Source organism: Tamandua tetradactyla, chromosome 3 (genome assembly GCF_023851605.1).
Source record: "Tamandua tetradactyla isolate mTamTet1 chromosome 3, mTamTet1.pri, whole genome shotgun sequence".
Classification (NCBI taxonomy): domain Eukaryota; kingdom Metazoa; phylum Chordata; class Mammalia; order Pilosa; family Myrmecophagidae; genus Tamandua; species Tamandua tetradactyla.
The window spans coordinates 140,496,515-140,512,875 of record NC_135329.1 but is presented as its reverse complement, the minus strand read 5'-3'; the positions used below and the strand labels follow the sequence as shown (position 1 = coordinate 140,512,875).

Here is a 16,361-nt window from a genome sequence, read left to right as displayed (position 1 = left end):
TTTTTCATTTCAGATTTTCCTCGGTGTCTTAGTAGCAGCTCTAAATCTGGGCAATGCATCTTCTTGTTTGGAAGCTTTTGCAACTGGACGAGCAGCAGCTGTTGCCATTTTTGAGACAATAGACCGGGTATGTAAAAGCCAAAAGTAAAGGCCATTAGCAGGGGTGGTGGGGGGGTGGAGAGAGAGAAACTGAAGAATTTGCACTCAGTGTTACAAAAACATAAGCAGCTAGCACAGTGTGCTTTATTCAGCTATACCTATTAAGAGCTGTCATAAGCCTGACCCATTTTAAGAACTAGGAATGAAACAGTGAACTAGGACAAGTAAGGTCTCTGCTATCACACTCAAACTGGAAGACAGGCAATAAAGAAGTAGGCACATTCAAAAATAAGATAATATCAGGTAGTGACCAGTACGATGAAGGAAATAAAATAGTGATATGATAGTGACTGGAATTTGGGGATGTCTTTAAATTAGGTGATGTTGGTACCTTCTCTGAGGAGGTGGCATTTGAGTTGAGAACCAGAGGAGGAAAGTTAGTCATGCAAATGGGTTTGGGGTGACAGTGTCATCTGGGAAGGGAAAGCAGGGGGTGTTCATGTAACAGAATCTTCCAGGTTGGGAAAAGGCTTGGTGAATCCATGGAATAGAAGAAAGGTGAACCCATGGAGCTGTAAATAAGAAGCAGAGTCTGGAGAGATGGGAAGAGGCCAGATCGTGCCGAGTTTTATGCTCAAGCTCGTAAGATTGGCTTATCTCCTGTGTATGACGGGTTGTCCACATAAGCTTGCAGAGGTCTTGGTAAACTGGCTAGGACTTTCCTGGTTAATATATTGGAGCCCACTGGAGGTCAAGCTAGTGAGTCAAAATCCAAAAATGGAGGAGGAAAGATGACAATACGTTGTTCTTCCTCTCTGAAAAAAATACCCTGAGCTAAGTGTCAAAAGCCCTGGAAATCTGCAGAGGTGTTTTTTGTTCCCCTGAACCATGAATATCTTCTGTCAAACAATGATACTGAAACCTGCTAAAGGTTATCACTCACCTTTGTGAGATCACTTTGTCTGTTTGCTACTTTGGGGTTTCATATATTAGAATTTGGGGAAGGACTTTGTCTTTTAAAAAAAGAAAGCTTATCAAAAACCACATTAAAATACTGAGGTTCCAAATTTTACCTCTCTTAGGATTGGTATATGCTTAAATAAGATGATGACTCTAAAAGTTCCCTGGAATTATGAAATATTGTGAAATTTAAGACATTTAAAACTTTAAGAAATCATATATTTATATATAAAGAAAAAGTTATATTTTTATATTTCCTAGGGACTCAAGAAGAAAGTGTATTACACTACAACTTTAAGCAGAGCTATCCTGATGAATTTCCCCCACTAGTTATGAAGGGGGAAAGAAACTGACCCTGGAATGTTCTAATAATTGATGTAGCCCACTTGTCGCGTTAACTAGAAAGGTTAACTTTTAGGCTCGCTACTAACAACAGAGGTTAAGCATATAAATTCAGAGTTGGTAGTATTTGAAGACACCACTTGAGGAAATTCAATTTTAATCCTCTTCTGTACTGGATACTCAAATGCACAGTACTAGTAGGTCCAACTTGGATGACTTAGGTACATGACCCTAGACAAGATATTTAACCTCTCTGAGATACTATATCTTCAATTGAGAAAAGGGCATATCACATATCTAGTTAGCTTATGTGGCAATACATAAATGAACAAAGCATACCAATGTTTATAACAGAAGTGATCACAATAGCCAAAAGATGGAAACAACCCAAGTGTCCATCAACAAAGGAATGGATAAACAAAATATAGTATACACATACACACCATGGAATCTTATTTGGCCATAAGAAAGAATGAAGTTCTTAGACATGCTACAACATGGAAAAACCTTGAAAACATTACATGCAAGATACATAAGGACACATATTGTATGACATCATTTATGATAGATATCTAGAAACAGCAAATTTGCAGACACAGAAAGATGATCGGAGGCTACTAGGGGACAGGGGGAGTGAGGAGTGTATGTTTGGTGGATGTGGAATGTTTTATAATGTAAACAAATAAATAAAATACAACAGGAAATTTTTAAGAAACACCTACTGTATTGTTTTCCATATTCAAGATTTCAATAAATGGTGACAATTATTATTATTACCATTATTAATAAATAGTTAATTTGGTAACAACTTATCTTTAGCATATCTACAATGTTTTACCTTTAATTTTCTATTTTATGAGTAAATTCAAACTGAGATTTGAAGTAAATGTGTATAAAATGGCTTGCTACTATTTACCCTTTTACATCCTGCTCCAGAAACCAGTCATTGACTGCATGTCAGAAGATGGTTACAAGTTGGATCGAATCAAGGGTGAAATTGAATTCCATAATGTGACATTCCATTATCCTTCCAGACCAGACGTGAAGGTGAGTGCCAGTTTTCCCCTGGGGACAATGAGCATTTCTTCTTTGGTGATTCCAGTACAAATAAAGTATTTGTTTTTCTGAAGTCTGACTCAGTTTCCAGAAACAGGGAGCAGAGGTGTGTTTCTCTATGTCCTTGGGTGTTGTGTCATATCTTAGGTGGCAAATCACATTCCTTTGCAATTACCATAATTGATGCAAATTCCTCTGGTTGGAATGTAGTCTGGCAGCACAGTCAGGCTAAGTCAACCATATGATGCTCTGTTGAAATGAGTGGTAGGGCCTGTCATTCTAAACACATGCTAAATTGCAAGGCAGTCAGAACAATCACAAAGTAGTATTCATCAGTCCTTGCCTTAGAAACTGCAGAAGAGGGAACATGCTGAGTGGGTATGGTCTGAAGTAGGAGGAAAGCTGCTGTCTGTAGTTTTTAAGTTTCCACAGGCAAATTCACAAAGTTCAGTCCTTGTAGGAAGGCAACCTTGTTTTTGCATATCTTTTACTAGGTGATTATCTGGGGATAATCTGAAAATTCACAGTTTTCCTGGACCTACTAAGCAAATCTTTAAAGGCAACCTTGCAGTAAAGTTAGTAGATACTTCCCTTGACTCCATTAACTTTGAAATGAGTTTTTTCCCCCTCATTTTTAACAGTGTAGTCACCCTTTATTTATTATCACACTCTTCATCATAGGGATCTTTCTCTTTAAGGAGGTACAGATTGTTTTGCCTGTACTGAACACACGCTTGCTTGGTTAAGGCAGCTCTTAACTAACCCTTGGACATATGGGATAATGCAAAACCCTAGTGAGGAAAGGATTAAGTTTAAGAACGCAATTTTATGGGGTCCATAAAGGCCGCAAACCACCACAGAGTCAAAAGGAAATACACATGCACACACATAGTAGCCTCACAAACTGCCCCACTCATAACTTAATTGCTCAATAGGTAAACACTGAAGATCTGAACTTTGTCATTTTCTTTTCTCTTCAGATTTTGAACAATCTCAATATGGTCATTAAATCAGGGGAAATGACAGCTCTGGTGGGACCCAGTGGAGCTGGGAAAAGTACAGCTCTGCAACTCATTCAGCGATTCTATGACCCCTCTGAAGGCATGGTGGGTATCCTCCAGAAACCTTTCGATACACAAGGATGAGAAGGGTGCAAATGTGGAATATTGGTCAGACACGAAGGCTTAGCATGCGGCAAGACTTTCCTGACACACCAGAGTTGATTTAAAGATGTTTAACTGAAATAGTTGGACAAACTCCCTGCGTGCTGGCAGTGTCTGATGAATAACCTGTCAACTCACTCAGTGATGTAATTGATTGTGCGGATACTTTCAAAATATATCAGCCTCTTCAGTGGTATATTTTCCATTTCTTTCATCATGTTTGTTTCCTAAAGTTCCCCTCATGAAAAGTGCAGAAAAGCTAAATGGCTCGAAATGAACAGAAAACTTGTGATTACTCCTTCAGTAAATTAGGTTTTTAAAATAATACTTTATAGAATTTCCACAAACTACTTGGTCACTTTTCCTTATATTTGACATGGACTAAAACTAAGAAAATTAATCATTGCTATTCATTCATCACATATTATATGCCAGATACTTTACCAAAATGATCACTTATTCTCACAATGACACCCAAAAGTAAATACGCCCATTTTATAAATGAGGAATTAGAGACTCAGAGAGATTGCATCCAAGTCAATCAGCTAGGAAGTGACAAATCAGAATTTGAACCCAAGTCCACTGAGTGTCAGAGGCTATGCGCTTTTCACTTTGTCTCACAATCATTGCCAGCATTTCCTTGATATCTTGAGACAGATTCATTTCATTATATATTAAATGGCTTCAGTGCATACTCTATAATGCATGTGGTGTCACACTGACATGGCAAAAAGTGGAATTATCCTTTTCCACAGTTATTTCATTCTCTGATTGGGTATTCCTTACTGTCTGCCACCATTAACTACACTCTGAATATACAGAAATCATGGCTTCCTGATGTAAAATTTGTAACATTTTGCTAGTAGTTTTTTGTTATTGTTGTTGTTTTTGTTTTGCTCATTCCACTTACAACTTCAATTCCTTTTGAACATCAAAGCATTATTTGATGAATCTGGCAAGAAAATAAAGCATATATACACAATAGGGATCATGGCTTATTTTCATTATATTATCTGAAGTCTACTTTTGGTTACAAGTTAGAAGATAAAAATATTCACAGTATAGTGAAAACTGACTCTACCCTTGACTGTGGAATAAAAACTCTCGACCTACCAAGTTGAATGAAGTGACCTTTATATCATTTATGTTTCTACAATAAACTGTCTTGCAGTTATACTTAATTTCATATATATTTTGCCGTCTTTACATAAACAACCACATCACAAGGGGAATTGCTTCAGTTAGAACCTTGTCAGTCTCTATTTTTCTCCCCACCAATCAAGTACAATATAATATTAAGATTCAGAACACTGATTCTAAGACACTGTGATGTGTGTTCATGCTCTCTAGGTCACCCTGGATGGCCATGACATTCGTTCTCTTAACATTCAGTGGCTTAGAGCGCAGATTGGGATAGTGGAGCAAGAGCCAGTTCTCTTCTCCACCACCATTGCAGAAAATATTCGCTATGGCAGAGAAGATGCAACAATGGAAGATATAGTCCAAGCTACAAAGGAAGCCAATGCCTACAACTTCATCATGGGCCTGCCACAGGTACCCTGGCCCTTCATTCCAGGGAGAAACTAGAAGCCATAGAAGGAAACATTTTTATACACTAATACGTTTTTCCTTTCATTTGAGTTCTGAATTAGTATGTTTTTAATGTCACGTTTTAATTTTGTGTCTGTAGTTATACCATGAGTTTTCTCCTTTGTCTAAAAACATGTTGGTGTTAATATATTAAAAATGGACCAAACTGAGGAAATTTTCAAAAAAACTCCTTTAGACCTAGATACAGTTTTCTTATTCTCACCCATTTTAAGCATCTGTCTGACCTCATGCTAAATTTGTCATGTGGCAGTAACTTGAACAACACTCTTTTGATGTCTACCAGTGTCATTTTTCTATAGTCTTGTGTTTAGGCAGCTAAAATTGTGATTCAGCAGTGCATCTCATGTATACAAAAATAATTCCTCATTTATGTCCATTCCAAATAATGACAACAACCACAAAAATAACTAATGCAGAGTTATTATACACATCTGGATTTCTCCACCAATAGCCTGTTAAATTAAAGAAGAGCTATTATTACTAGTTAATATGTATATGGTGCTTACTACATACCAGGCACTGCTGTAAGCCCTTTACATCTATTAACTCATTGAATCCTCATAACCAACCAATTAAGTATCATCATCCCCATCTGTAGATGGAGAACTGAGGCTCCCAGAAGTCAAATAACTTGTTCAAGATTACGTGGCAAGGAAGCAGGACAGAGGTCAGGCCCAGGAAGTTTGGCTCCAGAGTCTGTGCTCTTGAACACTTTATATACAGCCTTCTTGATTACATTTATGAATAAGCCTGCAGCAATGGGTATGATATAGTCTAGTGGTTAAGGAGGATGAAGCTTTAGAATCAGACTCTCTTGATCTTTCTTTTACCACTTTATGAACTTGGGCAAATTACTTTACCCATTTCTATCCCAGCGTTTCCCCATCCATCAGCTGAGGGAGCAGCAGTGTCTATTTCGTAGAGTGACTATGATGATTAAATGAGATACTCTTTGTAAAGGGCTCAGCATCAGGCCTGACACATGGTAGGTATTCAGGGCATGTTGGCTAATAATGTACAAGAGACAATACTGACGACCAACATCTCATTCTAAAATTCCAATGTAGAATTAGATATCTAAGATATTCAGTAACTTCTTTGCTGTCAAGATAATAATTAAAAAGTTGGCTTGATCTTTCATTCACAATATAAAGACAGCCTTAACATGTTTTTCCATTTTGTCCAACCAGAGAAGAGAGTGCAAGGATTTGATGTGTGCTTTAATCCTCTAAGATGAATTTTCAGGACCTTGATTTGATCCATTTTTACTTTGGCTGAAAAATTTTATTTGAAGTTGAGTTTAAGAGGCATAGCCTGGTGAGCCTGGGAATGAAAGCAGAAATCAATGTCTTTATCTTATGTGCAGTGCTATTGATTAGACAGTAACCTATTTCAGGAAGGGGCATTTCTTTCAGTGAAGGTTGCAGCTGGGATAACTGATGCTTGAGAAGGAAGCTAAAGAAGATCACATATTGGATCACTGTCAGGAGCCACTAAATGCTTCTCCTTTCCTAAACAGTGTCTCCTTCTTCCTAGCAATTTGACACCCTAGTTGGAGAAGGAGGAGGCCAGATGAGTGGTGGCCAGAAACAAAGAATAGCCATTGCTAGAGCCCTCATCCGAAACCCCAAGATCCTACTTTTGGACATGGCCACCTCAGCACTGGACAATGAGAGTGAAGCCATAGTACAAGGAGCACTGAGTAAGGTTTGTCAAAAGTCTGAGTTAATTTACAGGTTCATGTGGAAATACTTGTGCTGCAAGAGAGGCAGCGCCTACAGAGAGACAGAAGTGGGAGAGGAAGAAGAAGGGACAGAGAGAGAAAGGAAATCACATAGTGTAGTTCTTCATGGCTCAATATATCCAAAGTGGCTGTCTAGAAAACATTGGCTGGGCTATATTCTGCCTCACAGCTGAACAGAAGAGAATTATAATTTGTTTCCAGAAGCTACACATGTGAAATTCAAAATCTTAAATCTCACTTAGAGAATGTGCTTAAATACTTTTCCCTTTCTTGTTTTTTAGCTGTTGATTAAAAGCATCGACCAGACCAACAAGCAATGGTGTTTGTGATCGCCAGAAAGTGTGCTGGCCTTTTCCAATGTCTCCACAGCCTATTGAAGGATTTCCTAGGGATCAAGGCTTGTGGATTCTGAGATAATCCAAAGGTGAATGTAAACTGTGTCCCACAGCTTTGTTTAATGGTCACTGTGCCTCTTACAGATTCAACACGGGCGAACGGTCGTCTCCATTGCTCATCGCTTATCCACGGTCAGAGCTGCGGATGTCATTGTTGGGTTTGAACATGGCACAGCAGTGGAAAGAGGCAACCATGAAGAACTGTTGGAAAGGAAAGGAGTTTACTTCACTCTGGTGACTTTGCAAAGTCAGGGAGCTCAACCCCTCAATGAAGAGGACAAGCAGGGCAAGTCACTTTTCCCTTAAGCCTGTACATGGTATTCCATAGCTAGTATCTATAGAAATGTGTATAGTGCTTTATGGCTTTCTGTGCATCTTACTACACACTTTCTTATCTGTTCTTCCAGTCGCCCTGGGAGACTAAAATGGGGATAGTCTTATCCTCATTTTATAGACGAGAAAGGAAACAGCTGGGGCTTGGGAGGGGTTTAAATTACTTGATCAAGTCATAGAGCTAAAACCCAGTCTTCTGGCTTTTGATCCCATTTCCCTTTCTTCATACTTTATAACAGGATGGCTTTCCTAGAGGGTCCTGAACATAGCAGGGGCTCTATTCTTGTTTGTTGAGTGACTTAATCATTGACTAAGCAGTATTCACTTTATTCCCATTAAAATAGATAGTTACATCAGGCTGTAGGGCACCTTCTCTCTTTCAGTCTGAATTTCCTAATTTGGCAGTTTCCACAACATAAATTAATCAATGATTCCAAACTTTCTCCACCATTTCACATTCAAATTTGTGAACTCCTTTGGGGCTAACTATTGCATACATTTAACATATGTGACTCCTCATCTGAATAGACTTTTTAAAAAAATTTGGTGATTCTATTATTTTTTGCCACTTCTGTTAGACTTCCTTTAGGTTTCTTGTATGGCTTGTGCTATAGGATATCTGTTTCTGTGGAGAAAACACATATACTATTGTAAACTCAATTGTATGCTATTGTAAGGTATCAGGAAATTTTCTATTAGAATGTGCTAGATAAGTACTAAGTTTTATTTATTGCAATAAAGTCAATAAAATGTTTTACCACTAGACATAGCAATTATATTAAAGGCAAGCAATAAATAATTTCATTTAAATATATTTCTGCTTATTATGCACACTAAGGAATCACTCATGTTGTGTTGAATAGGAAAAGATGAAACTGAAGATACCACACTTGAGAGAAAACAGACCTTTAGCAGAGGAAGTTACCATGCTAGTTTAAGGTAAGTTTAAGCATGGGACAGGTTTTAAAGTTTCAAAATATTCTTAAGCCTTTAGTATCTATGATCCTTAGGCAGTAAATATCCCAGGGTACAGCAAGGGGCACTGAGCATATTCCCAGGTCTTGTGTAGTATGAACATATAAATGAGTCCTAGGTTCCCAAATTGGCATTTGCCTTGAATTCATGGGTTGTTGGCTTCTTTTTTTTTTTGGTCTCATTATGGCTTTCCATCTTACAGGGCAGGGGGAGGTTGTGGTAGAGATGCTCTAAATGGTCAAAATGCTGTTTATTGAGCTTAGAGAGGTGATTTTTAAAAATCTATGCTTAGTCTTATCCTCCAAAGTTAACTATGAGATCAAATTCACACCTTTTGTTCCCCTCTTTAACATACTGAGCTGCAATTGAATTACAATTACAAATACTTTATGAATCTGAGTAAGAAAGTCTGTTAAAAATATTTCATTGTGTATGCGGACAGATTTTTATGCTAAAAGATGACTAAACATAATATTAATTTATATCTTATTTCTTTGGCTTCAGACTTTCTGATGGCTAAATCCTCCTTAGTAATTTATTTTAGGCTCAAGAACAACTTAACAACAACTAATTTCTTGAATGATAATGTAAAGGGAAAGAATATTTAATCCTCCCATTAGCTGTTTTTATTTGCAGTGAGAAGGGGTATGCTATTTCTGAGACTGAAAGTGGTTGATGTTACAGGTTTTTGAAAATTGGCGTTAGAATACTTAAGGTGGTACTTCGGGTAGACTAGCTGCCAGGTAGAGCATTGCCTGGCATGCTTGCTGCCCGTGGTGTTATTGAGATAGCCTATGCTAGATGACTGGAATGATTTGAAGAATGTGGCAGGGGTGGGGGGCAGTGGAACTTAAGAAATATGAGTTAAGTATTAGAAATCTGAAACAAGGGTATAGAGCTTCCCATGCTTAAAACCAAGAAGTAGTCACTATATGCGCTCTCTCCTTCTCCATATACTCCTATCTTGGTTTCCTTACCTGAGTTTGCTTTCCGAACCCATGACCTCTGACCTTAAGTCTTGCCCCTTTTACCCCCTTCTCACCCCAGATGATCCATGCCTAGTCTTCATTCCCAGAGGAGACACTGCAATCTTAGTTACCTAATCCCAAGAAACGAATCTATTGCTGTGGAGTTTCAGGCTACTTGGGAGGGAATTGGGATGTCCCAGAAGCCAATGTGGTGGCAGAGAGTGGGAGTGAGAAGTGGCTCATGCCAAGGTCATTATGAGACTTGGCAAGAACTTGGATGTGCAAAAGCAAAAAGAGGGAGGGCTTGAGATAAATGCATGGTGTTGAACTCATTAACAGAACATGGTAACAAGAAATTAGAGCTATGAAACTGGCATGTTATTATTTCTTAAGAAGGTTAGATGAGCATATAGTATGCAGGTTACTCCTCATGGTTTTAGTCTAATTAGACCTGGATACAAATAATAGGGACATATGAATGGTTCCATTTAGATTATACTGAAATAGTCGACCCAGTTCTCCTCATCACTATCATCTCTTTCTTTACATTATATTACTCCACCTTAAGCTTTTTAAACACAACTTTGACCTTGTAAGTCCCCTACTTGATTCTTCAGCATTGCCTCTATCATTTAAATCTTTTTATTTGCAAATGACTGAAAACTTAATCCAATCTGGTTTAACCTTGAAGGGGAAAGAATCAACTCACATAATTAAACAGTCAAAGGTTGCTTTGGCTTCAGGCAAGGTAAGAAATTTAATTAAATGTTCCCAATAGGAATTTCTCACTCTCAGTGCTGCTTTTTCAGCGTAGGCTTTATTTTTCACAAAGCTTCTTTCCCTGGGGCTCAACATAATTGCTAGCAGTTTTCTAAACTACATACTTTCAGATTTTACCTAGAGGAGAATGGATCTCCTTCCCAGAAATCTCAGGGGGAAAAAAAAACCTGAACCAATCATTTCCTATTCTTCTTATGTATGTATGTTGTTCTCTCCTGTCTCCATGCTCATTTGCCCAATTTTCTCAATCAGAAATATGTTCTCTCTACCTTAAACACCTATTTAAATGCCACCTCTTCCATGAAGTCTTGAATGATAACACCTGCCATATGTTTCTTTTTCCTTTAAACTTCTATCCTCTTTAGAAGTTTATTCAACCTACCTTAAAGTACTTAGCACATTCTTTTTTATTATAATACTTTATTAGTGAAGTTGTACGTTAACAGAAAAATCATGCAGAAATGCAGAGTTCCCATATCCCTCACTATTACTGACATTTTGCACTAGTGTGGTAACTTCGTTGTAACTGATGAAAGGATATTATTCTTGTACTATCAGCTATAGTACATAGTTTTGCATTAGGGTTACTGTTTGCATTGTACAGTCCTATTTTTAAAATCTTTATTCTGGCAAAATATATACAATCTAAGAATTCCCCTTTTAACCACATTCAAATATATAACTCGGGGACGTTAATCACAGTCACAATGTTGTGCTACCAACACAACCATCCATTATCAAAAGCTTCCTATCAACCCAAATAGAAACTCTGTGACAATTAAGCATCATCAATTGGCCATAGATATGAGAGTTTATTTCTAAACTCTTAATTTAATTCCATTGGTCTATACGTCTGTCCTTGTGCCAGTACCGTGTTGTTTTGTTTCCTGTAGCTCTGTAATACATTACAGAAAAGTGTGAGTCCTCCAACTTTGTTCTTCTTTTTCAAGAAGGCTTTGGATATTTGGGGTCCCTTACCCTTCCATGTAAATTTGATAATTTGCATTTCCATTTTTATAAAGAAAAAATATTGGAATTTTTATTGGGATCACATTGAATCTGTAAATTGCTTTGGAAAGAATTAACATCTTAGAAATATTTAGCCCTTCAATCCGTGAACACAAAATGTCATTTATTTAGGTCTTCTTTGAATTCCTTTAGCAATGTTTTGTAGTTTTCCATGCATAAGTCCTTTATATCCTTGGTTAAATTTATTACTAGATACTTGATTCTTTCAGTTGCCATTGTAAATGATTTTTTAACCTCCTTTCCTCTTTAGTCTGTTTATTACTAGTATATAGAAACAGTGTTGATTTTTGGATATTGATCTTGTCCCCCTCCACTTTGCTGAGTCCATCTATTAGCTCTAGGAGGTTTATTGTGGATTTCTGAGGATTTTCTGTTTATAGGGTCACCTCTTTTGAGATAGGAAAAGTTTATTTCTTTCTTTCCAATTTGGATGCATTTTATTTTGTTTTCTTGCCTAAGTACTCTGGCTAGAACTTCCTGGACAATGTTAAATAATAGTGGTGACAGTGGTCATCTTGTCTTATTCCTGATCTCAGAGGAAAAGCTTCCAGTCTTTCATCATTAGTACATTAATTTTGGGCTTTTCATATATACCCTTTATCATGTGGAGGAAATTTGGGTTTGTTGTATTCTCATTTTCATTCACCTCAAGGTATGTCCTAATTTTCCTTGTGATTTCTTCTTCAACTCATTAGTTGTTTAAGAATGCATTGTTTAATTTTCAAATATTTGTGAATTTTCCAATTGCCGTTGTTACTGATTTCTAGTTACATTTTATTGTGATTGGACAAGATACTTTGCAAAATTTCCATATTTCAAAAATTTGTTGGGACTTGTTTTGTGACCTTACATATAGTCTATCCCGGATAATGACCCATGTTCGCTCGAGAGGAATGTGTGTTCTCCTTCTGTTGGGTGAAGTGTTCTATATATGTCTCTTAGGTCTACATGGTTTATAGAATCATTCAAGTCTTCTATTTTCTTATTGATTTTCTGACTAGTATGTGTCTGGGCATGGTTTTCTCTGAACCCTATTCAGGGTTCATTTGGCTTCTTGAATGTGCATATTCATGTCTTTCCTCAATTTGGAAAGTTTTCTGCCATTATTTCTTTGAATATTCTGTCTGGTCCTTTCTCTCCTTCTTCTCCTTCTGGGACTCCCATAATATATATATATATATAGGTATGCTTGAAGGTTTCCCATAGTTATCTTAGGCTCTGTTCACTTTTTTTCATTCCTTTTCTTTCTGCCCCTCAACCTGAAGCATTTCAATTATCTTGCCTTTGCTCCAATCTGCTATTGAACCCCTCTAGGAAATTTTTCGTTTTAGTTATTGTGGTCAACTCCAGTATTTCTGCTTAGTTCTTTTAAAAATTTTCTATCTCTTTATTGAAAGCCTCAGATTGTTCACTGTATGGTTCTCCTGATATCTTTTAGTTCCTCCTCTGTGTTTTCTTTTATCTCCTTGAGCATTTTGAGGATCATTTTTTCAAAGTCTTTGTCCAGTATGTCCAAAATCAAGTCGTCTTTATTAATGGTTTATGAATTATAATCTTGTTCCTTGGGATGGGCCGTCATTTCCTGTTTCTTTGTCTTGTAATCTTTTGTTGCACACTGTACATTTCAATATTTTAGAGTATTAATTCTGGGACGTAGTACCTGGGCTACCTGTTCCTTAAGGTATATCCAGCTAGTGATAGAACATAGATTTTCTTGAGTGCCGGGAGCTAACAAATACAAACAAAACAGGTTAAAAACACCATTCCCAGTCTTTGCAAATTGGCTCTGTGTTGCCTAGTGTTTTCCTTCACTGTTTAGCCCTCCTTTCAGGAAGATGAGCCCAAGGTGAATGTGAGGTGCAGTGTCCTCTCTGTCTTTTCTGAGCTTGAGTCTTGTCCTGGGCTTGTGCTAGCCAATGGCCGTAGGAATACTCCTGTTTGCAGGTGTTTGAATGCCTCCTTACTTCCTATTTAACAGATTTTCTACCTCTGCTGGAGACTTAAAGCAGATAATCCTTTGCTCCAGGATACTTTGACTTAATTATTTTATACTGTTTTAGCTGCCCTCAAGCTGCCTCTGCCTTCAGGAGGCTGAACCCCAGACAGATTTCCTGGTTCAGTCTTTTAGGCTGCCACCTAATGCTTCATATAGCATCTCATAGTGCACATAGTGCTCTGTTCTTTCTGGACATATAGCACCCCATAGGGCACACAGTGGTTAGTCTGCTTAGTCTGGGTCAGGGACCCACAGTGGGAGTGCAGGCTGGGTCCACACGCTGCACTGGGGATGGGTTGGGGGACAAGCCATCAAGAGCTCCTTACCATTTTTATAGCTACATTTTGTTGATTTGGTTCTTGCCTGGTCACTGTAACCCTTTAACTGTTTTCTGGAGTTTTGAGGAAGATGGACCTGCAGTTTTTGCCAGTTGTTCATAGATTCTATGAGTGAATAGTACTTTGGAATGTCTTATACTGCCATCTTGGTTGATTGGCATCACATTATCTCTTAAATCAGGGCCAGGTATATGAAGTACTCACTTATAAGATTTTAGGCTCCTTAAAGAAAAGTCTGTCATTGACCAGTTTCTGCATCTCCCATAGCACCTGGCATTGGTTTGCATGTTGTAGGTACCCAGTAAGGCTCTGTCAAATGAATAAATTAATGAACACATCAAGTTATATTTCAATAAGATGCATCTGTAAGGGTTAATACATAGCCTAGAGAAAAATCTCACTAGCCGCCTCCCCCCCCCATTTTCCCCTACCAGCATCCTGCTGAACTGCTGAACTCTTTAAGATAGAGAGAAAAGCCATAAAGCACAACCAGAGGGAGGCGTACATTAAAGGAAATGGAGTTTTGCCATGGTGGCTATTAGTAGAGCCCTGTGGGTTTGGAATGTGTTTGATTCTTGGTCTTTTGTTGGTAGACCGGCAGGACGACATTTGTCCCTTCCCTTTCTCCTTTGCTGCACTCTGAATCAGGGCCCAGCAGTTCTAAGAACTTGGGACCCAGAGCAATGAACTGACTAGCTCTGCCCTAAGGACAGCTTCCCCAAGCCTCACCTGGAAGCTCCCTTACGGTTGCCATGTTACCTACCACATATTTCTGCTTATTTGACACATATGATGTAAATGTGGACACCAGTTGAGTTCTGTCCCAACCTGCACACAATTTACCAACACTGTTCTCTTTCTGTTTATTTACAGAGCTTCCATCCGGCAACGCTCCAAGTCTCAGCTTTCTTACCTGGTACATGAACCTCCATTAGCTGTGGTAGATCATAAGTCTACTTATGAAGAAGAGAGAAAGGTACCAATTGCTTGTGGGGGGAATGGAAGAAGCCTCTCCTGGGGAAGTGCTTGTTAAACCTGAGCATATGAGTTTTGTAGGCGTATCTAATAATGTTTCACCAAGTCAGATTAAATGGAGGAACTCATTAGGACATGATGAAACTCTAAATTTTAAAAAATGTTTTTAAAATAAAGAGAAATTAGTTAATTAGTTACTTTTAAGAATACATGGTTAACTCCATCGGGGCTACTAAAGGTTAATTAACAATTCTTAGAAGAACCATTCTAATAAACACTGTGAAACTATTTGTCCTTTACAGATTATTTGTTCTTATGTCAGTGTCCTTTTAAAGTTTTTAAAGAATACTCAAAAGCATTTTTTTCCTCAAATTTTAAAATCTCTTTCTTAAGTTATAAAAACCTTGGCAAAAGGGTTTGATAAGGCTAGCCCGATATAAATGATCACAATTTTGTATTAATGGAGCCAAATGGTTTTATGGACATTGATTTAGTCTGCATAATTTACAAATAAGTGTTTTAGGTTGCACTTAAAATTAACACTGTTAATTTTAGTGTAGTTCAAAGAAAATGGAAATTAAAGAGCTAGGTGAAGATTCAACACATAGAGTGGTATAAACTTTCTTCATGAGGCTTCGGGTGTCCAGATCTGCTGTGGTCACTGTCTACCTTTCACAGGACATGACCGTCCCTCCTCTCCAAGCCTTCCCTGGTCACTGCACTGCACCTGTCAGCCCTCATATTCTCACTTAAAAAAAAATTTTTTTATTAAACATAACAACATACAAACATTCTTACCATATGATCATTCCATTCTTGGTATATAATCCATAACTCACAATATCATCACATAGTTGTATATTCATCACCATGATCATTTCTTAGAACATTTGCATGAATTGAGAAAAAGAAATAAAAAGAAAAAAACTCATACATACCATACCCTTTACCGCTCCCTCTCATTGACTGTCAGTATTTCCATCTACCCAATATATTTCAGCCTTTGTTTCCCCTGTTTTTTTCCTATACCCCTTCCCACCCCCTTCATTGTTCACCAGCATTTCAATCTACTAAATTTATTTTCACATTTGTTCCCCCTATTATTTATTTATTTTTAATCCATATTTATACTCATCTGTCCATACCGTAGCTAAAAGGAGCATCAGACACAAGGTTTTCACAATCACACAGTCACATTGTGAAAGCTCTATCGTTATACAATCATCATCAAGAAACATGGCTACTGGAACACAGCTCTACATTTTCAGGCAGTTCCCTCCAGCCTCTCTAATACACCTTAAACTAAAAAGGGATTATCTATATAATGCGTAAGAATAACCTCCAGGGTAACCTCTTGACTCTATTTGAAATCTCTCAGCCATTGACACTTTTTGTCTCATTTCACTCTTCCTTCTTTTGGTCAAGAAGGTTTTCTCAATCCCGTGATGCTGAGTCCCAGCTCATTCTAGGATTTTTGTCCCATGTTGTCAAAGAGGTCCATACCCCCGGGAATCATGTCCCACGTAGAGAGGGGGAGGGCAGTGAGTTTGCTTGTCATGTTGGCTGAGAGAGAGAGGCCACATATGAGCAACAAAAG

At 37.9% G+C, this 16,361-nt stretch overlaps 1 protein-coding gene across 3 annotated transcripts in view; it reads left to right on the top strand.

The window, feature by feature from the left end:
• ABCB11 (ATP binding cassette subfamily B member 11) overlaps positions 1–16,361 on the top strand; it is a 151,053-nt gene that overhangs the window by 92,971 nt on the left and 41,721 nt on the right. For all 3 annotated transcript variants that reach the window (XM_077154074.1, XM_077154075.1, XM_077154073.1), the window contains 8 exons: positions 14–127; positions 2,338–2,448; positions 3,438–3,563; positions 4,971–5,174; positions 6,768–6,938; positions 7,455–7,656; positions 8,567–8,642; positions 14,663–14,765. In XM_077154074.1, the coding sequence (XP_077010189.1) occupies positions 14–127; positions 2,338–2,448; positions 3,438–3,563; positions 4,971–5,174; positions 6,768–6,938; positions 7,455–7,656; positions 8,567–8,642; positions 14,663–14,765 (1,107 nt within the window). The remainder of the gene's footprint in view (positions 1–13; positions 128–2,337; positions 2,449–3,437; positions 3,564–4,970; positions 5,175–6,767; positions 6,939–7,454; positions 7,657–8,566; positions 8,643–14,662; positions 14,766–16,361) is intronic.